The sequence below is a fragment of the Crocuta crocuta genome, unplaced genomic scaffold (genome assembly GCF_008692635.1).
Source record: "Crocuta crocuta isolate KB4526 unplaced genomic scaffold, BGI_CrCroc_1.0 scaffold147, whole genome shotgun sequence".
NCBI lineage: Eukaryota > Metazoa > Chordata > Mammalia > Carnivora > Hyaenidae > Crocuta > Crocuta crocuta.
In genome coordinates, this window is record NW_027532594.1 from 6,689,434 (window position 1) to 6,714,864 (window position 25,431).

The window sequence follows — 25,431 nt, forward strand, 5'->3', positions numbered from 1 at the left end:
GACACTTAACTGACTGAGCCCTTCCAGGCACCCCATTTATTATTATTTTTTAAAAAAAAATTTTTTTTTAATGTTTTATTTATTTCTAGGAGAGAGAGAGAGACAGCGTGAGCAGGGGAGGGTCAGACAGAGAGGGAGAGACAGAATCTGAAGCAGGCTCCAGGCTCCTGAGCTGGCAGTCAGCACAGAGCCTGACGCGGGGCTCGAACCCACGAACCGCGAGATCATGACCTAAGCGAAAGTCGGACGCTTAACCGACTAAGCCACCCAGGCGCCCCTATTTATTATTTTTTTAAGTAAGCTCTACGTCCAGTGTAGGGCTTGAACTCATGACCTGAGATCAAGGGTCACATGCTCTATCTACTGACTAAGCCAAACAAGTGTGCCTAAAGATGTCATTTTAAACAAAGAATGAAGTGAAACAAAGTAAGAGGAAGATCCAAGGACAACTACTTAATCACATTCTTCTTTTAAAGTAAACTGAAAGATTGTTGTTTAATGTTGGATGCTCTTATCCTTAACTAATTGCTATCCTGCGTCACTCAAAGTAGGAAAAGAAACATCATCTTAGTGCAAAAATCACAGCATCATAAATCATAGTCATAGATGACTAATCAAACTGTATCATAACCTTTTATTTCCACATTTATGAATACATAAGTATCATATACTAAGGGTGCTTGATAAATATTCACTGACACTACATTTCTACAGCAGGCAATGAGGTTAGTTGGGATTTTTTACTAGTAGTCTTGACTATCAGTACAAGACTAAAGTGCATATTATTTGTGTTCACATTATAAAGTATTTTTCTTCACACCTTAATTAATAAAATCCACATTGGCACCAAAATCTACATTGGCACTAGAAAGATGGCTGTGCCCTCAAATATGGTGAGCTAGTTTCACATCAATATTTTTTAATGTTTATTTCTGAGAGAGAGAGAGAACCAGTGAGACAAAGGTAGAGAGAGAAGGAGACACAGAACTCGAAGCAGGCTCCAGGCTCTGAGCCGTCAGCATGGATGCTTAACCAACTGAGCCACCCAGGTGCCCTGCTAGTTTCACATCAAGTACACAGAATGATGAGGTTATAATTAAGTCTTAGACATCTTTCACAGATTTGTCCTCTTAAATATGAGAAATAAGTGTGTTCCAAAGGTTTGTGCTTAAAAAAAAAAAACTTGCTACAAAATTCTCTTGCTCATAGAGTTTGCCTTATAGCAGGCCAGTTAATTATGCTGATTATTTATGCTGAGCTAGACAGTGATGATAACTCACTTCCTATACAAGGGTGCTTTGTTCACAAAGGATAGCCCTGGAAATCCAGTGGGCTTAAATAAATGCCAAGTATGATTATTTACCCTCTGCCCATTTTTGCTACTCAGAGCTCTTGGCAGTTTTAAATATAAGGGCACCTGCATTGTCCATTGTACCCTTAATATGATCTCACAAAATCTATGGCTATTGATGCCAAAGGAATTGGGATTCATGTGGAGATGTGGCCAGAATGTATATTCAAGGTGACTAATGAAAAAGTTTCTTTAGCACTGCAAACATCCACGGAATGTTAACATAATTTGGAAAACAGTGCAATAGAAGCAAGAAAGAGAAACTTCTTAAAGACCTCTTTGACACCCTTCAACTTCATTCCAACTTCAACAAAAACAGAAACAGCCAACACAACAATGAAATTGCTGAAAACAACACCTAATTCTTAGAGAGTTCAGAACTGCTCATTTTAGATTTCTGATTTGGTACTTTGATCCTTCATCTATAAGCAAATGCAATTTTATTTTATATCATCTTCTCACCCTGAAAGAAAATGCTTCGGTGTATAAGGGGAAAATAAAGCAGAGAGACAGAGAGAGAAAAAGAGAGAGAGAGAGATAGAGAGAGAGAGAGAGAGAGAGATTGAGAGAAAGATCTTTTTGAGCTCAGTATCTCTAAAATGAACATAATATGACAGGTTTTATTCTTTCATCCACTAGGGCACTAATGTCCTCCTTGTAAATTTCTATTGAGCGAAGACTATATTCATTATTCCTACAGCTAGATTTTTATCTACCATTGTTCAAGTCAGAAGATGCTACAAAATGAAAATGATGCTATATCAACAATGATTATTATCTGTCTGAGTGGGTGTTGCTGAAAAGACCGATACTGGATGACTCTACAGTTACTGGGTGTGGTATATTTTTTTCCACTTAAGAATTAAGGTTAGACGGGCATCATGTCTGCAACTTATTCTTAAATGGCTCAGAAAGAAAAAAGTATATATATACAAATAGAAATATAGAAATATATATAGTGAATACTATCATATATAGTGAAGACTATTTGAGGATACTTTGCAACTTTGCTGTATAACTGAAATACTGAAATTATATCAAAAAATCTTTAAGTAAGGGCGCCTGGGTGGCTCAGTTGGTTAAGTGTCCGACTCAGCTCAGGTCATGATCTCATGGTTTGTGGGTTGGAGCCCTGTGTCGTGCTCTGTGATGACAGCTTGGAGCCTGGAGCCTGCTTTGGATTCTGTGTCTCCCTCTCTCTCTGCCTCTCCCCCACTCATGCTCTGTCTCTGTCTCTCTCAAAAGTAAATAAACTTTAAAAAAGTCTTTAAGTAGAGTTGAGGTTCATAGAAGTTAAATATCCTTTTTTTTTTTTTAAGTAAGCTCTACACCCATCGTGGGGCTTGAATTCACAGCTGGAGAGCAGGAGTCACACATGCTACTGACCAAGCCATTCAGGTGCCCCATAATGAAATAATTTTTAAAAACTTGATTCATTAAAACATCAATTAAAATTATGATCCCAAATTATTATGAAAAAATACGTATATACAGAAACTTTGAAAATTCTATATCTTATGTTTAACAGCAAAGCTTCTGTTATATTCTCATTAGATACATTAGAAAATAATTCTTTGTATTTTTATTCATGAGCTAAATTGTCAGAAATAATTAATACCAAGGACATAAAATACCAATGGCATTTACATTTTTGGCCTTCAAGCAAAGGTTTCAGTGGTGCCCTTTGTTAATAGCAAAATTAACTACATTCTACAGGCTTTATTCCTGACCCAACCATTTACAAGCTGTTTGACCTTAAGTAAGTCCCTCAGCCCCTGTGGATCTAGCTTTTGTATAAACATTTAAAAAGTTATATTACGTTGTCTTTAAAACATTTCCTTGTAGCAGTAATATTCTAATATAAGTTCCTTTAAATAAAGTTCCTTTTTACAGATCAGAAAACAGAAAGTCTAATCTTAACTAACTTCCCAGAAGTCACATGAGAAAAAGAAAGCCTAATTTAACAAGAGTCAGTTAATCATATCCAGTCTGGATATACCCACCAACAAGGAGCCCATTGTGGAAAGCTGCCCTGAATTTCCCAGGCACACCTGTTGTCAAGGATCCATTCTCAAGGGATCAGTTGCCAAAGCTCATCTCTCTCTAGAAAGGGAGGGCAATGGGGAATTATAAAACCTCCGGTTTGGTCTTGGGAATGTTTTCCATCTTTCAGAGGCTAGCAAACCTCCTGGAGACGAGAGGAAGAGGGAGCTTTGGAGTCAACGTGCTCTCCAGACAGACCTGGTGATTTGGCCATGGGATTGTTGCTACAATAGGCTTTGTGTTTCGCTGCCCTTTGTAGCTACCCAAACACTTTCTGGTAAGTGAGAAAACATGTTAGACCCATTTGAATCCCTGCCCTTTTTATGTGATTTTAATTATGGGGAAGCTGCACAAAAGACTGAGTACTGATCTCTGGCTCATCAGCCTGTGGTAAAAGATCTAAGCTTTCTTTGTCCAGGTTTACCCTGCAATAAGGCAATATTCTGGTTTGAGGTGTCTACTTTTCTTTTTCTTTTTTAAGTTTCTTTATTTTGAGAGAGAGAGAGAGAGCGCGAGAGCAAGCGCAAATGGGGGAGGGGCAGAGAGAGAGGGAAAGAGAGAATCCCAAGCAGGGTCCGCACAGTCAGCAGAGACTGACAAGGGGCTCAGACCTATGAACCATGAGATCATGACCTGAGCTGAAGTCAGATGCTTCACCCACTGAGCCACCCAGGTGCCCTGAAGTGTCTACTTTCCTAAAACAGAACAGGACAAAGAAAGGGAAAACTCTGTGGATTTCGTTTTCTTAAATAAGACAGGCTCTATACAGAAATGTACTATCTGTTGAAAAGTGGATACTCATAACTCTGATAATGGCCAACATGTACAACAGTAATTCTGCTGTCAGACATTGTCCCAAGCACCTTCCATATATTGACGCATTTAGTCCTTACAGCAGGGACGCTTGGGTGGCTCAACTGGTTAAGTGTCCAACTTCAGCTCAGGTCATGAGCTCATGGCTCCTGGACTGAGCCCCACATCGGGCTCTGTGCTGCCAGCTCAGAGCCTGGAGCCTGTTTCAGTCTGTGACTCCCTCTCTCTCTGACCCTCCCCTGCTCACGCTGTCTCTCTCTCTCCTAGAAATAAATAAAACACTAAAAAAAAAAAAAAAAGAAATACTGTGTATATGTTGGCCATTATCAGAGTTATAAGTATCCGCTTTCCAACAGATAGTACATTTCTGTATAAAGTCTGTCTTATATAAGAAACTGTAACCCACAGAGTTTTCCCTTTCTTTGTCTTGTTCTGTTTGTGAAAAGTAGACACTTCAGGGGCACCTGGGTGGCTCAGTGGGTGAAGCATCTGACTTCAGCTCAGGTCATGATCTCATGGTTCACAGGTCTGAGCCTCACGTCATTCTCTGTGGTGGTTCAACTTACTTCATTAGAGAAGAAATAATAAATGGTGAATGCGTAAGAGTCAAAAATGAGTGACTCTAGTCAAAAAGTCCTACCGCGGAGTGTACAGTCTAAAGATAGGTCACTCAGCTGAATCATCTACAATGTAACCCTCAAAGCTGTTTGGACTTAAATGATTTTTTTAAATTCTAATTAAGTATTTAGTTCAAATTTCTCTGAGTTAAGCAGTTTTACATTATTTAATTCATCCATCTATCCATTTATTCAGTAGTCTCAATGAGCCCACGATACTATACAAAAAGCCAAAAAAATTAAAATCAAGTTGAGAAAAAAATACACCTACACAAACAAATGCAAAGCAGAATGTGAACAATGTGATTTGAGGATGTGTTAAAAGATGGGGTGCCTGGGTGGCTCAGTTGGTTAAGCATCTAACTTGAGGTCAGGTTGTGATCTCACGGTTCATGGGTTTGAGCCCTGCGTCGGGTTCTGTTCTGACAGCTAGCTCAGAGTCTGGAGCCTGCTTCAGATTCTGTGTCTCCCTCTCTTTCTGACCCTCCCCTGCTCATGCTGTCTCTCTCAGAAATAAATAAAAAGATTAAAAAAATTATTTTTTAAAGATTAAACTGAGGGATCCCCTGGGGGGCTCAGTTGATTAACCGTCCAACTCTTGGTTTTGGCTCAGGTCATGGTTTGGGTTCCATGCTGATAGTGCAGAACCTGCTTAGGATTCTCTCTCTCTCTCTCTCCCTCCCTCCCTCCCCCCCTCAAAAATAAATAAATAAACTTAAAGATATTAATCTGAGGCATTTAAAGGTTTTTAGACATTTATTTAAGCAAAAATCTTGAATCAACAGCCCCAAACCTTAAATGGTTAAGAGTGTCTGGGAGAGGCAGAGAGGAAATGTGAAAGAAAAGCAAGGAACTCTCATTGGCTGTTGCTTAAAGCTTGGTTGGCTCTTTGTGTTTCGTTGTCCTTACGTTTCAACTTTGTAAACTTCAGCCATTTACAGACTTAGATTTTGGTTTGCTCGCTGTGGGTTCATTACAGCCACCTCAATCTAATGGGATTCTTGTTTAATTAAACTTAACAGTTGCATACAGAAGCTCATAGGAAAAGTGGAAGGAGGCCCTGGCAAACATTAAGCGCTCAGTAAATGTGTGTTTAATGAATGAATGTAAGATTAGGGTAAGCTAGTCAGGCCTAGGTTCTTGGAGTCAGAGAAGTAATGGGCATGGACTGAGGAGCAATGGATAGCCTGGCAGAGCAAATGGCATTAGCAAAGGCCCTGTGTCAAAAAGAAAAGAAAAGAAAAAGGAAGGATGTAAGAGTTTCAACAGATTGGTTCGGTTAGAACAAAATGGTTAGTTGGTGGGTAGCAAGGAAGAGTGTGAGGTTTGATAAGGTATGTATGGTACGTTCTGATACTAACCCAGCTTTCATAAAAAATTAAAACATTTGTAACACCATACGTATAACAGTTTTGTTCTTAGAACTTTGACTTCCTTTCTTTTATGTATTGATAGTAAAACATTAATTCTACAAGACCAAGCTACTTAAATAAGTATTATTTTGTGAATAGGCTAAAGGGAAATGCCAGCAAGATGAAAAAGCAAAATATAATGGTATAGGCAATGCCATGGATGGAAAAAACTTAGAGATTATTGCAATCNGGTCCTGTCTAAGGCATTGACAGTGCCAGGCTAGGTTGCTGCCTCACTTACCAAGAGTTGCTGGAAACTTTACTGTTTATAGCTCTACCTGAATTGCATGTTTGTGCATTTAGAAGATCAATATGAAGACTATGAAACATAAAAATTGCAGAGGGGCACCTGGGTGGCTCAGTCAGTTAAGCATCCAACTTCAGCTCTGGTCATGATTCATAGTTCGTGAGTTCTGGCCCCGTGTTGGGCTCTGTGCTGGCAGCTCAGAGCCTGGAGCCTGCTTGGGATTCTGTGTCTCCTTCTCTTTCTCTGCCCCGCTCACGCTCTGTCTCTCTCTACTTCAAAAATAAATAAACATTAAAAAAAGTCTTTAATTGCAGAAAAGAAAAAATAAAGACACCATACATGGGAAATGTTGAAATCTAAGAGTGAAAGTTTAGATGTGGATTAGGGCAACAGCTGAGGGAAATGAGAGGAGAAGTCAAAAGACATTCCAGCTGAAAAACTGATAGTATTTTTTCAGAGTGACCGCCTGAATAAGGAGATTAGAATAAGAATTAGAATAGTAGTGGCAGCTGGTTGGCTCAGTCGGAACACCACGCGACTCTTGATCTTCAGTTCACGAATTTGAACCCCTGTCAGGTGTAGAGATTACTTAAATATATAAAACTTAAAAAATAAAAAAAAGAACAGGATTTATAAGACAAAACAAACACCTCCAAGTATGAACCTGAGCATGACACCTTTTGGTGAAGTTTAGAAGTTACTTGGTTTGGGGCGCCTGGGGGGCTCAGTCGATTTGAAGGGTCTGACTCTTGGTTTTGGCTCAGGTCATGACCTCACAGTTTGTGAGATTGAGTCCAATGTCTGGCTCTGTGCTGACAGGGTGGGGCCTGCTTGGGATTCTCTCTCTCCCTCTCTCTCTGCACCTCCCCTACTTGTTCTCTCCTTCTCTTCCTCTCTCTCTCAAAGTAAATAAAGGAACTTTTTTTTTTTTTAAAGCATTTCTTTGCAAGATGAAAAGTCCTGGACACTGGTTGCACAAATATGTGAATATACTTAACTGCGGCAGTGTGCACTTAGAAGACAGTTAAGATGATAAATTTTATTTTTAAAAAAGAATAAAACAATAAGTGCCCCTGTAGGCTTTTTTCATGAGTTTTTTTTTTTCTTAATTTAAACTTAATTTAAACTTTTGTTCCATCAGCTTTCTGTGGTTCAAGAATGCGGATTCACTCGGGTCACCTACAGTAATAGGCAGCCTGGCTATTTTAAGGATACACATGACTATAAAGGAGATAAGAATATCAGAGGAACCTAAGAATAGCAATATGATTGGGCTTCAGCTGGGAAGGAAAATGGACAGCAAACTGGACAAGCTGCGCACACATGCAGAGGCTGGGCCCACCTGTCACTCTTGGCTGCAGCAGATATGAAGTCTTCTCCAGCTGCAGAAGGGACACCATCCCTCCTGTCTCTATGACTACCGGCTGACTACCTCCTTTAGTTATAGCTTCTGCTTACTCATCATTCCAGCTGACACATCGTCCCTCTAGAATCAACTTTCGGCTTCTCTCCCCACAATTAACAGACTGATTCTCTCTGTATATCTCACTTCCAGTTCTTGGAAGGGAAGGGTAGGGTAGGGAAGGGAAGGGAAGGGAAGGGAAGGGAAGGGAAGGGGAAGGAAAGAGGAAAGGAAAGGAAAGGAAAGGAAAGGAAAGGAAAGGAAAGGAAAGGAAAGAAAAGAAAAGAAAAGAAAAGAAAAGAAAAGAAAAGAAAAGAAAAGAAAAGAAAAGAAAAGAAAAAAGAAAATCTCCTGGCTGAGCTCAGGGTTTAACTGAAATGGGCATCAGGATCACCCAGAGAGCTTGTGAAACCACAAAATGTTGAGCCTCACTCCCAGCATTTCTGATTTCATAGTCTGGGGTAGGGCCTGAGAATGTGCATTTGTCACAGAATCCCAGGTGATGCTGACTACATGCATCTGGGGGCCACTCTTGAAAGCCACTGGCCTGGCTAATGACCCTTTTCTCTGTTTTGACAGAGCAGCTGGGGCTCTGCCTCATGTCACCAATAGCAGTCTTCTGTACAGACTTTCTGACTCACAAATGTAGATTTTTTTAAAACTTCCTTCTCTGGGTACCTGGGTGGCTCATTCGATTGAGAGTCCAACTCTTGATTTCTGCTCAGGTCTTTTTGGTTTTTTTAATTTTTAAAAAAATGTTTAAAAACAGAGCACAAGCTGGAAAGGGGCAGAGAAAGAGGGAGGCACAGAATCTGAAGCAGGTCCCAGGCTCAGAGCTGTCAGCACAGAGCCAGACGTGTGGCTTGAACTCATGATCTGTGAGATCATGACCTGAGCCGAAGTGGCACACTTAACCGACTGAACCACCCAGGCACTATAATTGCTTAGGTCTTGATCTCGCTGCTTTGTGGGTTTGAACCCTGCATCGAGCTCTGCGCTGGCAGCACAGAGCTTGCTTGGGATTCTCTTTTGCTCCTTCTCTCTGCCCCTTATCCACTTGTGCTGTCTCTGTCTTTCTCAAAATAAATACACTTAAAAAGGCACAAAACTTCCTTCTCGTATTGGCCTCCTCATTTAGGCAGTCTCCTAGGTCCTATTGCTTTTCACCTGGAATGTCTCTGACCCTTTTTACCTTCCTCAGTCAGTGCCCAATCCGGGGTCTTATCTCTTTGTACCTGAATACAGAAAACCTTCCTGTTCCGAACCACCATCGCACCCCCACCTCCCCACTGCCCCATGTGCCAGATTACCTTCCCCCTGAGAGCTTCTGATGCTTTGTCTGTTGGCTCCCTTTGCCCGTCTCCTTAAACTAAACACTGTAATGTCTTTAAACTTTGTGCTTTTAAGTCAATAATATTTAAATGCTTGGGGCACCTGGGTGGCTTGGTTGGGTAAGCCTCTGACTTCGGCTTAGGTGATGATCTCATGGCTATGAGTTCAAGCCCCGCATTGGGCTCAGAGCCTGGAGCCTGCTTCAGATTGTGTGTCTCCCTTTCTCTCTGTCCCTCCCCTGCTCGTGCTCTGTCTCTCTCTCTCTTTCTCTCTCCCTCTCAAAAATAAATAAACATTTAAAAAATAAACAATAATAATATTTAAGTGCTTCTTTTCCCACACTGATATTTCCTTTCTATCATGACCTCTTATCCTTTCCCTTGAGGAACCAACCTATCTGAAACTTCTTAGGACCAGATTTTAGGGAAAAGCTGCAGTGTTGGGTTTTTTTTGTTTTTGTTTGTTTGTTCATTTAATGAAAACACCCCTGGGGGTGCCTGGCTGGCTCAGTCCATAGAGCGGTTAATCTTGATCTCAAGATTGTGAGTCAGAGCCCCATGATGGGTGATGAAATTACTTAAAAAGAAAATCTGAATGAATGAATGAATGAACAAATAAAAAATACCTCTAGAATTTACCCCCTAAGCCCTCTTGAGTTCCAAGACTACATTTCAACTATTAGCACTAGCTCCACCTAACTGGTCCAAGTTCAGTGCCTAAAGCCAGCCTTGTCCCTCCACAAGCTCCTCCTCGCGTTTTTCGTGGGTCTTAACAACAACAGAAACAAAACAAAAAACAACTCCTACTTAACCAGTCATCCAGGCTCTTACTCACACTAACTTAGATGTTTCTCTTGATTCTTCTTCTCTCCCTTCCCCTCATCCTATCCATCTAATTAGAAGCCAAATTCTACAGATTCTGCCACCCATCACAGGGGTTGCTGAACTTGGCTCTTTAACCACAGATGTCATCATGATGTTCCAAACTGTCATTGATTTTTGACCTACATCAGTATTTCTCAAACTTTTCCAAAAAGTACCTCTAATAGCAGAGAAAATATAAAGAGTGAGGAGGAAGGTATCTTTCAGGATTACAGCCCTTAGCAGCTTTTAAATCTTCCTCTACCCACTTTGGAGAAATTTCTTGGTAGACTCCTGTTATCTTTAAAAAATTAGGCAGGTTGTGGCATCTGGGTGGCTCAGTCGGTTAAGTATCTGACCTTGGATTTGGGCTCAGATCATAATTTCATGGTTGTGAGATCAAGCCCTGTGTCTGGGCTCTGCACTGAGTTCTGTGCTGGGCATGGAGCCTGCTTCAGATTCTCTCTCTCTCTCTCTCTCTCTCTCTCTCTCTCCCTCCCTCCCCCTTTGCCCCTCCTTGACTCATGCTCACTCTCTCTCTGTCTCTTATAAAATAAAAATAAAAGAAGCTCTTAGTTATTTGTCAGTGAGCCAAATGGATATTCTGAGAAAAGCTTCGGCTTATCAGGAGCTTCATATAGGGGACCTGTGTCCGGGTCTGAGAAGGACTTCTGCGGACTCTGCCTGGCCTCTCTGCCCTCACTCAGTCTATGTGCCATTTCACTTCACGACTGCCTAACACACTTCGGAGTTTCCAAAAGTGCCACATAGCTACCAAGTTAAGTTTAAACTGCTTTCTTTAGAATTCAAAGCCCTCAAAAAATGATAATTTGAACCTTATTTCTGATACTATTTTGCAAATTCAAGTATTTTAGTTATGTTCTCAATATTTAATTTAATCTGGGTGTTGGCAAATGGCTTCCTTCCATAGTCAGAACTAGCTATGATTCCCAGAATCACCTGGGAACTTGTTAGAAATGCATATATTCTGGAGTGCCTGGGTGACTCAGCTGGTGGAGTGTCCAACTCTTGGTTTTGGCTCAGGTTGTGATTTTAGGGTTGTGGGATCGAGCCCCACTTCAGGCTCTGTGCTGAGCATTGAACCTCTGTCTCTTCCCCCCCACCCCATCTCTCTCCCTTTCTCTCTCCCTCTCTCCCCCACTCAAGTTCTCTCTCTCTCTAAAATAAAATAAAATGAAAAAGAAAGGAAGGAAGGAAGGAAGGAAGGAAGGAAGGAAGGAAGGAAGGAAGGAAGAAAAAAGGCATACATTCTGTCCTGTCCTATACCAGGTTGGCTGAATCAGGAACTCTGGGCATGGGGCTGAGCAATTAGCATTTCAACAAGCCCTCCAGATGATTCTTTTTTAAAAAATTCATTTATTTTGAGAGAGGGAGAGAGCACACACAAGCAAGAGTGGGGGAGGGTCAGAGAAAAGAGAGAGGCAGAAAGGGAGGAAGGAGAGAGAATCCCAAGTGCAGAGAATCTTGTGGAGCGGGATGCAGGGCTCAAATTCATGAACAGTGAGATCATGACCTGAGATGAAATCAAGAGTCAAATGCTTAACTGACTGAGCCACCCAGGCACCCCACCCTAGGTGATTCTGATGCAGCTGGGGACCGCTGACCTAGCACTTAGTTTTCAGATCTAAAACAAAGTAAGATAATAGATATATTTTTTAAAGAACTTAATGTAATATAAACTATTATTTAAGTGTAAATTGTTCTTTTTTCAAGATTATATTTATACATATGTTTTAAGTTTATTTGTTTTGAGAGATGAGTGAGTTGGGGAGGGGCAAAGAGAGAGGGAGAGAAAGAATCCCAAGCAGGACTGGCGCTGCCCATGCAGAGCTCAATGCTGGACTCCAACCCACCAACCACGAGATCATGACCTGAGCCAAAACCAAGAGCTGGATACTTAACCAACTGAGCCACCCAGGTGCCCCCAAATTAAATTAAATTAATTAAAAAAACATTTTTTTTAAGTTTATTTGTCTTGAGAGAGAGAGAGAGAGAGCACAAGTGGGGTAGGGGCAGAGAGAGAGGGGAGAGAAAGAATCCCAGGTAGGCTCTGCACTATCAGCACAGAGCCCAATGTGGGGCTTGAACTCATGAACCAGGAGCTTACCACCTGAGCCCAAACCAAGCGTTGGACACTCCACCGACTGAGTCACCCAGGCTTCCCCCCTAAGATTTTATTTTTAAGTAATCCCTACACCCAATATGGGACCTGAACTCACAACCCTGAGATAAAGATGGAGCCAGCCAGGTGCCCATGTTCATTTTGAAGACAAATGTTAATACTCACAGCCTCCCCATCTCCCTCCATCCCCTAGGCCCTCATCCTCCACTAAAGTCTTTTTTTACTAGAATTCTGCTACTAAATGTATTTTTCATACAGGCACTTCTCAATTAAGAAAATGTGTGCTGACTCTCCACAATAGCTAAAACATGGAAAGAGCCTAAGTGTCCATCAACAGATGAATGGATCAAGAAGATGTGGTTTATCTATACCATGGAATACTACATGGCAATGAGAAACAATGAAATCTGGCCATGTGTAGCAACATGGATGGACCTTGAGGGTGTTATGCTGAGCGAAATAAGTCAGGCAGAGAAGGACAAATATCATATGTTTGCACGTATAGGAGGATTAGGAGGAACTTGACGGAGGAACAAGGGGGAGAAGAAGGGCAGAAATGGTGGGGGAAAGGGAGAGAGGCAAACCATGAGAGACTCTTGAATGCTGACAAAAACTGAGGACTGATGGATTTGGGGGGGGGGGGGGATGGGCATGGAGGAGGACACTTGTGGGGATGAGCACTGAGTGTTATGTGGAAACTAATTTGACAATAAACTATTATAAAAAAAAAAGAAAATGTGTGCTGAAGGAAGAAGAGCCAATTAAACAATTTTTAATTCATTTGTCTCCTCCTAGTGGCAGGCTTTTAAATATTGAGCACAATAGCCTATTTACCTTCCTTAAAAAGTTGTATTTCGGATTTTTCCTAAGACTCCTCTTATTAACTGCAATTAAAATCAATTGGCCCTTCCAACCAAATTCCATAGATTTTTCTCTATTTGCTCTAAATGTGGCTGTAGAAAATCATGTAATTTGTCTCCAACATGGCTCTTTCTAAACCAACTTATGAATTTTCCCTCATTTTGTTACTTCTTAACAGTAGAACCTCATTATTTAGAACACTTAGAAAGGCGTTTTCTTCCTTTATCGGACTGAAGGAAACTAGACCATTATCTTCTATTCCCCCCTCCCCTCCCTTCTTGCAAAGCCCCAGAAAGACATTGCCACCAAACCTCTTTTCAGTTAGCACTTTGAGCTCTTAGGCTCACAGGTTACAATTATGTGAGCAGATTTCTTTGACTCTTATAACCAACAAGATAAGATTTGATATTTCCGAAAAGATGTTAGTGATATGACAGGGTAGTTTATGGAGATACTAATGCCCTCCATTTCCCCCTTTATCCCTTCCAAGCAGGTAGCCAGGCCATTTGTAGTCCATTGTCCTGGATATCTAACGAATGTAAAGCTGAAGCTGCTTGAAGACCAGGCCTTTGCCTGTCCATTGTTAGTCCATTCTTTCCCTGAAGAAATTATGCTAAATGTCAGAGAAGGAAAAGGGGAGGGGGTGCCTTTATTCAAAACTGGAGGCTGGGAAGGAGTGTTAACTGTGTGTCCTCATTCCCCTCACAGTGCCCTGGACAGGTGCCAAGTACTGTACTGCACTTAGAAAGGCTAGCCCTCTCAACATCAAGGTTTCCAAACACAGCAGGGAGTCCCATGCTCTGGAAAACAAAGTCCCTGCCTTTCAAGGATCCGTGTGACTTCAGCCATGGGAATTTCAGGGGTAACCAATATGGGCTGAAGACTGGAAAGTTCTCTCCAAATAGGGTGTAATATCTGGGAGTATAAAGGAAAGAAAATGGATGGAGACTAAATTTTCCTGTCATCCTGTTAAATAGTAAGTTACATATTTTGAACATCATTCTTCATAATAATTATCTCTCGAGACCGTCATAAGGCTTAAAGTGTTAAAACAAGCAAATGACATTTGACCCTTACCAACTCCCCCCAGCCTCCTCTAGTATCGTCCTTTAGCCATCTTTTTGGATCTGGGGCCAAATTATATCTCTGCTATGCAGCTGCCATAGTGTTTGGCCCTGAGGTGGCCTTCAAGGATTTTTCCTTAATCCTCTAAGCAATTTTTCTTCCCTGTTCCGTTTAAAACTAGCAGCTTCTATTATTGTCATTTTTAACAGCAGCTATATCAAAATATAATTGACATACCATAGAATTCACTATTTTAAAGTATATATACAACTCAGTGGTTTTTAGTGTATTCGCAGAGTTGTGCGCTCATCACCAGTAATTCTGGAATATTTTCATCACCCCTCAAACAAACCACACACCCAGCCGCAGTCATTCCCCAGCCCCCAGGCCTTGGCAACCAGTAATCTACTTTTTCTCTCCATAGGCTTGCCTAGGGGGACATCTCTGGTAAATGGAAGCATTCGAGGGGCACCTGGCTGGCTCAGAGGAGCATGCAACTCTTTATCTCAGGATTTTGAGTTTCAGAGCCCCACACTGCGCATAGAGATTACTTAAAATAAAAATAAAAAAATAAAAATAAATAAATAAATAAATAAATGGAATTATTTAAGCTGTGGCTTTTTGTGTCTGCCTCCTTGGTGTAATGCTCTCAAGTTCATCCATGTTGTAGCATGTATCTGTACTGCATTCCTTTTTATTGGCAAATAAAATTCCATGTATAGATCTTTCACCTTTGATTTATTACTTCTATTTTTTAAAAATTTATTTATTTTTGACAGAGACAGAGAGAGAGCGAGCATACATGAGTGGAGGAGGGGCAGAGACAGAAAGAGATCATGAGTCAGATGGAATGCTCTGGCTCTACTGAGTCAGCCAGGCACCCTATTGCTTCCATTTTTAAGTAAAGATAATTTAGTCTCTTTAAGCGGGGATCTGAGACNTCTACTGACTGAGCCAGTCAGGCACCCTGAAAATAGAACAATTAAGAATGAACTCTGGGGGACAGGGGTGGGTTAAGGGGCACACGCCTGGGTGGGCCATTGGGTTGAGCATCCAACTCTTGATTTCAGCTCAGGTCATGACCTCATGTTCGTGGGTTTGAGTTCAGAAGTCAGGATCAGCAAAGGCATCACAGAGCCTGCTTGGGATTCAATCTCTCTTTCTCTGCCCCTCCTCCACTTGTACATTCTCTCTCTCAAAATAGATAAATAAGCTTAAAAAGAAATGTATTCCAGGGGCACCTGGCTGGCTCAATCAGTAGAGCATGAGACTCTTGATCTCAAGACTATAAATTTGAGCCCCACATTAGATGTAGAGATTACTCAAAAAAAAATGTAAAAAAAAAAAATGGACTCGTTACAAACCATTGAAATTCCTGCCAATCATTAAAAGTCTTTTTTTTCTCCCTCTTTCAAATAGAATAGGTTATTCTGCCCAATAAATATCTGTTTTACTGTCCAAGATGTTTCAAACTTTAATTTTCAAAGGGCATGAGCTCTAGGCCATGAAGCCGATACTATAATGTCTCCTTTCCTCCCAAGGGAATGGTTTTCTAGTCTGTGTGTTCTGTTATAATGTTAAAATTACTTTATAGATTTTGTATACGTGTTTTTGTAAATACATAGAATATCTCTAAAAGGATATGTAAAAAATGGGTAAAAATAGTTGCCTTTAGAAAGAGGATGTTGGGGGACAGGGATGGAAAGATAACTTCTCATTCCATATCCTTTTGTAAATTGTTCAAAATAAATAAAAATAATAATTACTTCATTAAGAGTAAAGAGGAATAAACTTGATTAAAGTATGAGGCTTTTGGGGCGCCTCGGTGGCTCAGTTGGTTAAGCGTCCAACTTCGGCTCAGGTCATGATCTCACGGTTCGTGGGTTCGAGCCTCGTGTCGGGCTCTGTGCTGACAGCTCAGAGCCTGGACCCTGTTTCAGATTCTGTGTCTCCCTCTCTCTCTGCCCCTCCCCTGCTCATGCTGTCTCTCTCTCAGAAATAAATAAAAAACATTAAAAACATTTTTTAAATAATAAAAAAATATTTAAAAAATAAAGTATGAGGCTTTTTATTTGAAAGGGACATCTTGAATTGTTAAACTGACCTTGCAAAACACACATTTCTTATTCCTCAAGCCTTTGTGTCTGCTGTTCCCTCGGCTTGGATTGTCCTTCTCCTCATTATCTTCCCTTTTACCCTAATAAAATCTGATGCTTTGTGTAATTTCTCAATATACGAGGCACTTTTTTTTTTTTTTAAGTTTATTTATTCATTTTGCTAGAGAAAAGGAGAGCCCGAGCCGGGGAGGGGCAAAGAGAGGAAGACAGAGAATATCAGCACAGAACCCAATGCAGGGCTTAAACCCATGAACTGTGAGATCATGACCTGAGCCGAAACTAAGAGTCAGATGCTTAAATGAATGAGACACCCAAGCACCCCAACAAGCCACTTTTAGATACAACATGATCTAATCTTCAAATATACAGTAAGTATAAAATATTTTTGTCTTCATTTAATAAATAAGAACACTGAGGTTTAGAATGTGTAGCAGCTTGTTCCAGATCACAATTATTACATTTCAGAGCTAGAATTCAAATCTGCAATTTAAAATGAATTTGCTTTAATGCTTTATTTCTGAAAGACAGCCTGAGCAGGGGAGAGGGGCAGAAAAAGAGAGACACAGAATCCAAAGCAGGCCCCAGGCTCTGAGATGTCAGCGCAGAGCCCAACACGAGGTTTGAACCCACAAACCCACAAACAATGAGATCATGACCTGAGCTGCAGTTGGGTGCTTAACCAACTGTGCCACCCAGGAGCCCCATAACTACAACTTCTAACAAGCCAAGTGCTCTTTTTTTTTTTTTTAAAGCTATGCTATCCTATTTCTTTAATGGGGCAACTGGGTAAAAAAGTACAAAGACGTTAACCAAAGTGTTGTGTAATATATTTTTTAAAGATTTTAAGTAATCGCTAACCCACCATGGAGCTCAAATTTACAACTCTGAGATCAAGAGTGGGCTGCTCCACTCACAGAGCCAGCCAGGCGCCCCAAGTGTTGTGTAATGTCAATATTACACAATAAATACTACGCAGTTACTAAAAATTATGATGTAGATCTGTATTTAACCATGGAAAACTTGGGAAAACATCCATGATACTGTATATGGTGAGCAAACAAGTTTAAAACATAAAAATTGACCACTTAAAAAAAGTGTTTATAATTAAAAAAACTGGAAGGATATATATATGTTTGATGTTTATGTCTGAGAGAGAACGCGAACTGGGGAGGGGCAGAGAGAGAGAGAGACACACACAGAGGAGAGACAGAGAGAGGGAAACAGAAGATCCAAAGCAGGCTCCATGCAGACAGCAGAGAACCCAATTCAGGGCTCGAACCCACAAACCTTAAGATCATGACCCCTTCCCCCCCAAGTGTTTCTTATGGGGTGCCTGGGTGGCTAAGTCTGTTAAGCGTCCAACTTCAACTCAGGTCACGCGATCTCACCGTTCATGGTTTCGTGGGTTCCAGCCCTGCAGTAGGGCTCTGTGCGGACAGTTCAGAGCCCGGAGCCGTTTCAGATTCTGTGTCTCCCTCTGTTTCTGTACCTCCCCTGCTTGTGCTCTCTTAAAAATAAATAAATGTTAATTTATTTATTACATTATTATTTTATAACATTAAAAATTAAAAAAAATTTTAAAGTCAACACTCCAGGGGCACCTGGGTGACTTAGTCCCTTAAGCATCTGACTTCAGCTCAGGCCGTGATCTCACGGTTTGTTGAGTTCCAGCTCCAGCCCCACTTGGGACTCTGGGCTGACAGCTCAGAGCTTAGAGCCTGCTTCAGATTCTGTCCCTCCCTCTCTCCACTCTCAAATATAAATATACTCTAAAATTTTGCATATTTTAAAAATATACAGATAAAAGGTATGTTCAGTGCTAAGTATATGCCCAATACCAGCTAAATTTATTTTGCATGTATTGTCTCATTTAATCCTTACAATAACTAACTCGCCTAAGATTTTGCTGCTAAAAATGAAGCTGAAATGGACAAGTATCAGACCCCAAAGCTCATGCTTTTTGGAGCTAGATCACCCAGTCTCACAAAGATCGTTTATCTTATAATCAGAAAAACGACGATGAGTTAAAAAAAATTCTGTTCAAAACTCAACTTCCCCACGTCTCTGTATTCCCTGAACAATGTTTGTCTTCCAGACCCGGCGATCTATCTGATTAGCTGTTAAGTGGATTAAGTCCCTTTCCCTAGTTTAGATACCCTTGCAGCCGGCATGCCTGAATCCCAAACCCACTTTCTAGCGCGGCTTTTTGCGCAGCGCGCGCTCGTTATGTGCTACATCGAAATGTGCCCTTAATTCGGCTCACGGAGAACTTGAGCTGAGCCGTAGTGCTCACACGTTATTACGAATTTCTTTCCAAGAAATGTAGGCTCGGGCCATAGCGAGGCCTCTCCCGTTTCCCTCCCACAAAGTGGTCTCCTCGCTCGCGTCTGCTTTATCCTCTCTCCCTCCCCGGTTCTCTCCCCTAACCCGGGGCCGGGAGCCTGAGGGCGTTTTCGGTCGCAGGCCGGCCGCGGCCGGGAGCCCAGCGCGGGCTCGCGACATTGGAACACGCAGGAGGCCCGGCCCGGACTTCCACGTGGCCACGGGGGCGGCCATCTCGCGTGCTGGCAGGAGCAGTCCGCCGGNCGGTATCATGGCGGCGACCGGGGAGCGGAGCCGGGGGGACGACGAAGAAGAAGAGGACGCCGTGAGTGGCACTGCGGCGGCCTGTGCGGCGGGGGCGGCGTGTGGGGCATGGAGTCGGGATGCGGCCGGCGGGAGGGCGAGTCCCCGGCGCGCGAAGCCGGGAGGGCGGGCCCGGCCCGGGCTGCCACACGGCCGTTAGAACGGGGACGGAGAGGAGGTTACCGTAGGTAACGTCGCTCGCCTCCTCTCGTCGGAAGCAGGACGCAGTGTTCACAAAGGCTGGGACGGTTGCAGTGCGGATTTTTGGCTTCTCTTGTTAACTGCCTCTTCCTGCACGCGCCCGTGCTAGCCTGTTAACTCCTCTTTGTCCCACCAGGAGCAGTTGGTTCTGGTGGAGTTGTCCGGCATTATTGACTCAGACTTTCTATCAAAATGTGAAAATAAATGCAAGATTTTGGTGAGTCCGCTGGAATTGGAGGATTTTTGTACATTTTCTTTCATTTAAACAAGGATGCGTGAAATACAGATCCCCAGAGATCTATTCCTTGTTGCAAAGCAGTGAATTCTAGGGACAATTACATGTGAGTACAAAGGGCCTGGGAGAAAATGCCACACTCAGCTTGAGCGTGTGAATGAATGTGTGGCTGGAGAGAGTTAGGAAAAGATTCGGAGCTGGTAGCATTTTGATATGGAACAATATATTTTGAAGGAAAAAAAACATTGTGTCAGTTAGTGGGGGAGAGAAAACGGTGAAGAGAGTTCAGGTATGCACGCCGACCGCGTGGAGAAGGGAGGAAAGACCTCTCAAGCTCTGCTGTTGACTTGAGCTATGATGGCGCAAGTTACCATCTGTTTCATCACTTTCCTTTAAAATCTTTGGAGCTACTGTGGACAAAACTGCTCTTACCTTAACTTGAGGAGAATGTTGATTGGAATACACGTTACTGCTTGCGAATTAAGTGTTCTTCAGGTTGTAACTGCTGTGATCAGAGCATTTTTAGCTTATCTTATACTTGCAAGGACAAGCTCCAGAGGTTCCTCAGTTGTGGAAGTCACCCTCCTTGGCCACAAGGTTCCATATTGAGCGCTCTTTCTTGTTTTGGCTTTAATTGAGCTATAATTGGCATATAACGTTATGTTTCAGGAGTACAACATAATGATTTAACAGTTGTATGTACTGGAAAATGATCACCACAAGAAGTCTAGTTAATGTCCGTCACTACACACAGTTACAATATTTTTTCTTACAATGAATTTTTGTTTGTTTGTTTAAGTAAGTTTTATGCCCATCGTGGGGCTTGAACTCAGGACCCCGAGATCAAGAGTCACATGCTCTACAGACTGAGCCTGCCAGGCACCCCATTGTAATGAGAACTTTTTTTTTAGTAATAATTTTTTTTTTAATGTTTTATTTATTTCTAGGAGAGAGAGAGAGAGAGACAGCGTGAGCAGAGGAGGGCCAGAGAGAGAGGGAGTCACAGACTGAAACAGGCTCCAGGCTCTGAGCTGGCAGTCAGCACAGAGCCCGACGCGGGGCTCGAACCCACGGACCGCGAGATCATGACCTAAGCGAAAGTCGGACGCTTAACCGACTAAGCCACCCAGGCGCCCCTTTTTAGTAATAATTTTTAAAAAGTTTACATCCAAGTTAGTTAGCATATAGTGCAACAATGATTTCAAGAGTATATTCCTGGGGTGACTGGGTGGCTCACTTGATTGAGCGTCCGACTCGGCTGAGGTCATGATCTTATGGTTCATGAGTTCATTCTTCCTGTCAGGCTCTGTGCTGACAGCTCAGAGCCTGGAGCCTGCTTTGGATTCTGTGTCTCCCTCTCTGTGCTCTTCTCCCTGGTCTGTCTCTCTCTCTCAAAAATAAACACTGGAAAATTAATTAAAAAAAAAAAAAATTTCTTAATGCCCCTTACCCATTTGACCCATCCCCCCTCCCACAACCCCTCCAGTAACGCTCTGTTTGTTCTCCATATTTTAGAGTCTCTTATGTTTTTGTCCCCTTCCCTGTTTTTTGTATTATTTTTGCTTCCCTTCCCTTATGTTCATCTGTTTTGTATCTTAAAGTCCTCATATGAGTGAAGTCATATGATATTTGTCTTTCTATGACTAATTTCGCTTAGCATAATACCCTCTAGTTCCATCCACGTAGTTGCAAATGGAGAACTTTTAAGATTTACTCTCAGCAACTTTCAAGTATACAATATAGTGTTATTAAGTAGAGTCCCCATGCCGTACATTACATTCCCAGGACTTATTTATTTTATAACTGAAAGTCTCTATCTTTTGACTGCCTTCACCCATTTCACCCAGCCCTGTAAGGCTTTTACTAATGATGATTTTTTTTGTGATCCTGTGTTCTGTTGTAGGGAATTGACACCGAGAGGCCCATTCTGCAAGTGGACAGTTATGTCTTTGCTGGAGAGTATGAAGGTAGGAGGATGTCAGATAGATGAAACTTCTTTTTGTATATGCTTTTCACAGAAAGTCATTGCTATTTCTCAACAAATTGCCGTCAACTTTTCTGCAGACACTCTTGGGACCTGTGTCATCTTTGAAGAAAATGTTGAACATGGTAAGTGCTGGCAGTGCTGACTCAAATCTTTTTACTATGAAATATTACAAACTTAAATACAGTGAATGTTAAATTTAAACATCTCATGTATCCGTTGTCTAGCTGTATCAAATCCTATCATTTTGCCATGTAGTTAAAAAGCATACCAGATGCATTTGAAGCCTCTTGTATACCCCTCTCTAAACATATGTCCCTTCCTCTGTCTTGATAATCACTATCCTGAATTTGATGTTTTTCTTTCCTGTATCTGGTTTTGGCGTGTGTGTGTGGGGGGTGTGTGTGTGTGTGTGTGTGTGTGTATCCATAAACAATAAGTAGCTTTTTGGGGGTATATTTTCAAACTTGATATAAATTACCTGTATCATTCTAGAGCTTTCTATATTCTATAACCCTTTTCTGTTATAGATAGGTTTTGAGGTTTATACATATTGGTATGTATAATTCTATTTTCCCTGTTGCTTAGTATTCTATTTGTGACCATATCACTGTTTATTCTCTAGTTACTGGACAGGTTGATCACTTCTAGTTTTACCATTAAATATTAACTCTGAGAATTTATTGAAGCCTTCTATGTGTTAGGCACTGTTCTAAATGCCACATATATTAGTTCATTTAATCCTTATCACGTTTGTGAGGTAGAGACCATTGTAGTCTTCATTTTATATTTGAAGACACTGAAGCACAGAGAGGTAGTAACATTCCCAAGGTTATTGTTATTCCTGAAGTGAGACAGTCAGGATATGAACCCAGGTTGTCTGGCCCAGAACCACTGATCTTAATTATACATATTAACTCAGTACAAAAATGCGGCCGTGAGTATGTTTGTGTCTCCTTATATGTAAAAATGTCTCTCAAGTATACACTTAGAAATGGAATTACTAGATTGCCAAGTGTGAGTTAGGTTTAACCATATGAAGTGACCAATTTGGACTGAATGTGGACAGTTTCATGTGGTTCAGCCAAACAGGTATGGCTGTGATTCTTTCTAAAGCGTAATGTCAGTTACACTCACGTAATAGCATGTGAACATTTTTAGTGTGCTTGCCTCCTGTAGCTCAGAGCCATATCATCCCTCTTGCCCGCGCCCACAGTTTCCTAGAAAGCTGTACCCCCAGGCAGCAAGTTGGCAGCAGGTTTTTTTCTGAGCTTTCTTTCATGATTGGTAATGTCCTCACTCCAGTCTTTGGCTGCAGGTAGTAAGTTTGACTTTGGTGATTCATTTTGAGTGGTAGAATTTGAGACCTCATTGCCCTGTAAGGCCAGATTCCTGGCCCCACTTCTCTACTTTAGGGCTAGAGCCTAACAGGCTTATAGCTTTAATTTCACTCACAGCTTTGTGTTTTGGTCCTCTGGAGATGTTTGTTGTTTTTGAGTCCAGTTTTGTCCTCAGGTGTTATGTATTTTATCTGTTACTTCTCTGTGCCGGAGGCAGGAGGGATGAGTTAAGTCTTGAACTTACTACACTATTTCTACAGGAAGTAGTTTAGTCTAACTCTTTAACTGGAATTATTATTTAAAAAATTTTTTTTTGAGTTTACATATTTATTTTGAGAGAAAAAGAGAGTGCAAGTGGGGAAGGGGCAGAGAGGGAGAGAGAATCCCAAGCAGGCCCAGCACTACCAGTGCAGAGCCATATGTAGGGCTCGAACCCATGAACCACCTGAGCTGAAGTTGGGCACTCAACCAATTAAGCCACACAGGTGACCCTGAATTGGAATTGTTGAGGCTTAACATGATTGTTTGATGGCATTGGCAGTAAAATAATTGAGTTCTTTTTATGTTCTAGGTGATACAGAAGGCAGTAATAAAACGGTGTTGAAATATAAGTGCCATACAATGAAGAAGCTCAGCATGACAAGAACACTTCTGACAGAAAAGAAGGAAGGAGAAGAAAACATAGGTTAGTTCACTTAGTTCTCTAGAAAGTAGGTGATTTAGCATAGCCTTCGATAATGGCACACTGCTTCCAGGACCTTCCTATACTTTGTAGTAATAACCACATAATAATGAAATTTGAGGGTGCACTGTGAAAAGTACCAAAGGTAGATTTAAAATTCATCTAGAGGGCACTAGAGACATATAAGACATTTCTTATCTGCTTTGTGTGGAAACAATTTTGAGGACTTTGTCAAGAAACTTGGTAGATTTCCAGCCCCTAGGGAATTCAGCAGCCGATACCCACCCCATCCCCTTAATTAAAACTTTTTTGTAAGTAGGGATGATAGGATCTGTATTCTCAGGGTGTAACCCCAGAGGGTCTGGAAACTTGTGGCAGCGGCACAACCTTCCCCAAGAAGCTCACAACTGGAAGAAGCTGGCTCTATGTGTCAGGGAAGGACTCACAGGTTTTAGACCTAAGACTTATTCTTTTTTGCGGGGGTGGGGTTGCACAAGTGAGCGAGGGGCAGAGAGAGAAGCATGCCTCATCCAGGGCTCATGTTTTACCCCATGTTGGCCTTGTTTTCACCGGAAGCAGGCCTCAAGCTCACCTGACGTGGGACTTGAATTCACAAATGGTGAGATCATGACCTGAGCTGAAGTCAGGTGCTTAATGACTGAACCACCCAGGCGCCCCTAAATCTCATTCTTAATTTGCATCCACTGAGCCTTCTCTAGTTGTTGGTCATCCCTGAGTAGAGACTTTAGTGCTTCTTATACCTGTAGCAGGTGCAAATTCGTGGACATGAACAAATAATTACTTGGTAGTTTAAAAGCTCATTGCTCATAAGTAAAGTAAGAGAAAGAAAGACAAATGTATGGTTTCATTTATACATGGAATATAAAAAACAAAACAAATGAATAAACAAAAAGCAGAAACAGACCCATAAATCAGAGAACAAATTGATGGTTGCCAGAGGGGAGGGGGTGGTGGGATGGGCAGAAGGGGTGAAGGGAAGTGGGAGATATAGGCTTCCAGTTATGGAATGAGTAAGTCACATGAATAAAAGGCACAGCATGGGGATATAGTCAATGGTACTGTAACAGTGTTGTATGGTGTATGGTGACAGATGGTAGCTACAGTTGTGAGCACAGCATAATATATAGACTTTACAAATCACTGTGTTCTACACTTGAGACTAATGTCACATTATGTGTCAACTCTGTTTCAATTTTTTTGTTTTTTTAAACTTGATTTTTCTTTTTTTTTTTAATAGTTTATTGTCAAGTTGGTTTCCATATAACACCCAGTGCTCATCCCCACAAGTGCCCTCCTCCATGCCCATTACCCCCCCATCTCCTCCACCCCCCCATCTGCCCTCAGTTTGTTCTTGGCATTCAAGAGTCTCTCATGGTTTGCCTCCCTCCCTNTTTGAGGAGTCTCCACACTGTTTTCCAGAGGGCCTGTACCAGTTTACATTCCCACCAACAGTGTAGGAGGGTGCCCATTTCTCCACATCCTCGCCAGCATCTAGGATCCTCTGATTTACTCATTTTAGCCACTCTGACTGGCGTGAGGTGGTATCTCAGTGTGGTTTTGATTTGTATTTCCCTGATGAGGAGGGATGCTGAGCACCGTTTCATGTGTCTGTTGGCCATCTGGATGTCCTCTTTGGAGAAGTGTCTGTTCATGTCTTCTGCCCATTTCTCCACTGGATTGTGTTTTTCGGGTGTGGAGTTTCATGGATTGTTTCCTTTGCCATGCAGAAGCTTTTAATCTTGATGAGGACCCAATAGTTCATTTTTGCTCTTGAGTCCCTTGCCTTTGGGGATGTGTCAAGTAAGAAATTGCTGCGGTGGAGGTCAAGGAGGTTGTTTCCTGCTTTCTCCTCTAGGGTGTTGATANTTGAAGCAGCCCTGTAATGCAGGAATGAATCCCACTTGATCATGGTGGATAATTCTTTTTATGTGTTAGATTCGATTTGCAAGGAACTTGTGGAGGATTTTTGCATCCGTATTCATCAAGGATATTGGCATGTAGTTCTCTTTTTTTGCTGCATCTCTTTCTGGCTTGGGAATCAAAGTGATGCTGGCTTCATAAAATGAGTCTGGAAGTTTTC

At 41.7% G+C, this 25,431-nt stretch overlaps 1 protein-coding gene across 2 annotated transcripts in view; it reads left to right on the forward strand.

Annotated features, from left to right (window-relative positions):
* Positions 1-18,855: 18,855 nt before the first annotated feature.
* The window catches only part of GTF3C6 (general transcription factor IIIC subunit 6), a 10,987-nt gene continuing 4,411 nt past the window's right edge, over positions 18,856-25,431 (forward strand). The window contains exons 1-5 of one of the 2 annotated variants that reach the window (XM_077780020.1): positions 18,856-18,910; positions 19,226-19,306; positions 21,228-21,291; positions 21,389-21,433; positions 23,220-23,333. In XM_077780020.1, coding sequence (XP_077636146.1) covers positions 18,857-18,910; positions 19,226-19,306; positions 21,228-21,291; positions 21,389-21,433; positions 23,220-23,333 — 358 coding nt within the window. In that variant the 5' untranslated portion in view covers position 18,856. The remainder of the gene's footprint in view (positions 18,911-19,225; positions 19,307-21,227; positions 21,292-21,388; positions 21,434-23,219; positions 23,334-25,431) is intronic. The other variant, XM_077780021.1, reaches the window with a different exon arrangement.